Here is a 4,128-nt window from a genome sequence, read left to right as displayed (position 1 = left end):
GAGCACAAATCTACAATGCCAAGTACAATTATATTCAAGTCTGCATGCAAGGAGTCCATAAAAAAATGGGGCTATTTGGCCTCAATTTTGTGCACAAAAAGCTTGCAATGGGGAGACGTGAAATTGTGATATTCATCAGGACAACTAAATCTATAGTAACAAAGGCATTTTTTGAGCGTAAGTTACAGAAAGACTCTTCGAGACAAACCCCTAGCTGCTCAACATTGTTCTCTGCCAAATCAAGGTGCAAACAAATGTAGATACTTGCCAGAAAACATATCTAAAAGCACGGAGTTGCAATTACTCTAGGAACTAGATGCTTTGATTTTGATTTCTTGAAAAATAGCCTCTTTGCAAGCTCGCATCTTTGGATAGTGGATCAGTGACACAAAAGGGGTGGTGGACTAGGTAGCACTGGCGGAGCTGTAGCTTAGAGGTGTCAAGGCATGCAGGAAGCACATGGCTAAAATGGGTAACATGGATTGTAGAGTGGCTAAGGCGATCCAAGAGTAGTTGGGATGCCGGTTGGGCGGCACGATGAATGCACAACAGGGGCATACCAAATAGTTCAACAGGGCTTCACAGTGGCGTGCAAGGGCGACACAGTAGTGAATGCAAGTATTGATAGTGCTTGAAGGCGGGGGAAAAGGGGGCCGGCTCTAGAGCTTTGTTGGTAACACAACATGGCCGCAAGCATTAGCAAATAGGTGTTGTGGTAGGAAGCAGTCCTTATCACCAAAAATTCCAAGCACAGATCCACTAATATTCCTCAAAGACTCCATGTCATACATGAGCAAGCTTCCCATAAACCACAACTACTGCTCTTGCTTTCTTGTAGTGCGTAGCAGCTATGGACCAAAGGTTGATCAAAAGAGGAGCATTGTTGTTGTTAGCGGCAGGTAGGGAGGGGTTGTTTACATCAAGTGGACTCGGGCAGAGAGCGGAGAAAGATGAGGTGAAGGAAGGGCATTAACAATAGAGCAGTTGAAAGGGGTTGCATGGCTGGTGGATGTATAGACCAGTACTGAGACATAGCGCAGGCCAGTAGGCTGTATTGAAGCGGGCACAGTAGAAGGCAAATCAGCCTGTGCCAGGAGCCGGTGAACTACAGGCGTTGGTCTGGGACATTGCAATGAGCTTGGCATCGAAGCACTATGGGGGAGGAGGAGCGCTCCAGCTAGAGAGAGAAAGGGAATCATGCATGGAGACTCAAGCGAAAAGTCGAGAGACTGAGAGGGTTGAAAGAATAAGCTCGACAAAGTGCCTCTCTCTCTTTGCTCACACAAACTATCATTCATTTGCCATCATACCCAGAGGTGGTTTCCAACGTGGAAAGGGGCTTTATATCCATAGGACTAGCGGAGAATATCTTACCATCAGATATACCATCATTCTTTTTACATATCATCTCCATAAATAATTACCACCATCTCTATCGTCCAATCTAAAAATTGTAGATTTTTTTAAAACAAACTCCTTTTTCATTAGGAACAAGTGATAAAATCACAAGGCTTGCCAATACATGAAACGAATTAAGAACATGAAATGGGAACACAAAACTACAAGAATGGAGGTCACATTGATCCATAAAGAAAGTGATATTCAGATTACATCATAGAATGTTGACTTCGATGAAGGATTAAAGAGTAGCAAAGTGGTAGCTTCTTAGGATAAAGGCAGGCATAGAATATGGAAACATGGTTTCTTTTTGTGGAGAGGATGAGGGAAGAGAGAGATGAAGGGAGGAAGGGAGGGAGGTATTAGAATTATTTAGGAATCATTAGATGTGTGGATGAATGATCGGACCAGAAGCAAAATCGTGTGCCTGTGATGAATGATGTAGGGGGATTTTTAATCCAAACATGATCGAGTTTTGAGTTGTACACATTGGTTACATCATGGATTTGTTGTGTGTAGCCATGTGCTTGGAGCTTCTCCTCCAAGTAATGATATTGATTGTTTGTGGGCTCATTGTCTACATTAAAATCTCCCATGATGACACTCATTCGTGTAGGATTGGATTGTTGCAGCAAGGGATAGAGTTGTGTCACCAATGCGGTTGGAGATGTGTTCGGTGATTTGTACACGCATATGATTTCCCAATCAAGGTGTTCATGGATGGCTAATATAACTTGAATGATTTCTATCCCTGGAGCTAGCAGTGTGTTTGCAGAGTGGAGCTGTATACTAGGCTTGTAGTAGATTGAAACACCAATTTTGTTGTGGTGATGGACATGATGAAACTCTGGTGCAAGATCATTGGAAGGATTTGTTTTCTTTGTTTCTTGAAGGCACAAAATGTCAGAACTTGTAAAATTCAAATCCTCTTTGATATGTCTGAGGTATTTGTGACTAGAAACGATGTTCAACGATTGAATGATATGATGTGTGTGTTTGTATGCGAATGGAAATTTTGTGAAATATTCCCATTTGGCTTCATTGTTAAGGCATTCAAGTTCATCAAGCACAATTTTGTCGACTTTGATTTGAGTTGGATGAATCAGATTGAGAATGTGGAGGTTTGATGGATCTTTGATGCGGGAAAGAGCTGTGTAGACCAATCCATGTGAGTTTATTGATGTTGGATCAAAGGCTACTATGCTCATTGTCAAGCCTTGCGACCTATGGATAGTGCATGCATTCGCTGCTTATATTGGAAATTGAGTTCGGGAGACAGTGCTCAATGCATTTTTACCAACTTGAAATTCTTTCGTTGTTTGAAAAATTGGTGTCCACTGAGGGTTAATGGAACTGGTATTAAGGTGTTGGTTCATGTGTCGTTGTTTGGAGCCTGTTGAGGAATCAAAAAAGGCTATCCATGCAACAAGACAGTTAGCTCTGCTTTCTACGAGTTTCAGAATTCCATCAGCGCCATTCACAAGACCATCAAAAATATCAATTTTCCCAGCACAATTAAAGCTCAACAATCATTCTTGCTTTAAGCTCCAAGGTTGAGGACAAGCCTGCTGTGTTTTGTGGGTTGTTTGGCACAACAAGGTTTTTCGAACAAGTTTTATGGTGGTTGTGTCTCGCACGGATTATATATGTATGGGTGAGTAGGCAATTCTTCAAAAACAAATCGATTATGTGAGTCCTTCAAGTTATTGGTGAAGTATAAATGGGGTGTTGTCAATTTGTTAAAGGCTTCATCGTGATGGTTGGTATTCAAGAGAAACAAATCCTCACTTGTGTGGTTTGCTTTGCAAATTCTATTGAGAATGGCAATGAAGTCATTGTCTGATTGACGCATTGTTTTTGTGAGCTCGTGGCATTTTATTTGGGTGAGCCAAAACGAAGGTGAGAGCAATTGCACAGAATCTTGTGGCTCGCTGAATATCCAACAATCACGAACTGGGCTTGCTTGACACAAGTCACCACAAAAGATGACATCTAAACCCCCGAATGGCTCTATGTGATTGTGCTTAATTGACCGCAGCCTTGTGTCTATGATACGCAAGAGCCTATTTCCAATCAAAGAAGCCTCATCAAACACAACAAGCTTGAGTTGTGAGAGCTCGGCAAGGCTCTCAGAAGAAAGAGAAACATTTGGTTGGAAGACAAGGGGCAAGCGCAATGCTGAGTGAATTGTTGTGCCTCCAAGGTTGAAAGCTGCTTTTCCTGTATATGACATCAACGATGTTGAGGGAAGATCAACATCTAATTCAAGAGAAGCATTGTAGTGACGAATCAGGCCTTGCACAATTGCTTGCAAAGTGAAAGTTTTTCCCTTTCCCGCACCCCCAGTCAAGAAGAGATGGATTGGTTGAGCTCGCTGCAGCCGCTTCCTAAGCATAATGTCGTCAAAAAGGGAGCGTTGATCAATGTTCAACTTGGACACAAGTGAGTGATATTCCTCGTTACATAATGCCAATTTTCAAAATGTTGGTAAGGATCTTGTGGTGGGCTTGCTTGGTTGAATAACAAGGCCCAACTCATATTTGTATGACTCATTATGCTCAGATCTTGAGGATGAGGGCAATGAGAGTGTTTTAGTGCTTGTTGCACCAAGTTCAAGCTAGAATATTGTTGACGATTCTCATCTATAATTGCACAGTAATATTTTTGTCTTTCCAACAATCAACACTTCTCTCAAAGGTTTTCTCATCGCCAGTAAATGGGAGGAAGAGT

At 42.0% G+C, this 4,128-nt stretch overlaps 1 protein-coding gene across 1 annotated transcript; it reads right to left on the bottom strand.

Moving 5' to 3' along the window:
• Positions 1-3,013: 3,013 nt before the first annotated feature.
• Positions 3,014-3,793, bottom strand: LOC147447408 (ATP-dependent DNA helicase PIF1-like). The gene has a single exon (XM_086523616.1). The coding sequence runs from the start codon at positions 3,791-3,793 to the stop codon at positions 3,014-3,016; it is 780 nt and encodes a 259-aa protein (XP_086379742.1).
• Between the last annotated feature and the right edge of the window lie 335 nt (positions 3,794-4,128).

The sequence above is a fragment of the Adiantum capillus-veneris genome, chromosome 11 (genome assembly GCF_014529385.1).
Source record: "Adiantum capillus-veneris isolate H3 chromosome 11, ASM1452938v2, whole genome shotgun sequence".
Taxonomy (NCBI): domain Eukaryota; kingdom Viridiplantae; phylum Streptophyta; class Polypodiopsida; order Polypodiales; family Pteridaceae; genus Adiantum; species Adiantum capillus-veneris.
Note: the sequence above shows the minus strand (reverse complement) of the source record. Positions and strands in the feature narration are given on the sequence as shown.

What these genes read in the sequence shown, in the direction of transcription:
- LOC147447408 (XM_086523616.1), bottom strand. Translation starts at nt 3,793, where the DNA reads ATGCTTAGGAAGCGGCTGCAGCGAGCTCAACCAATCCATCTCTTCTTG.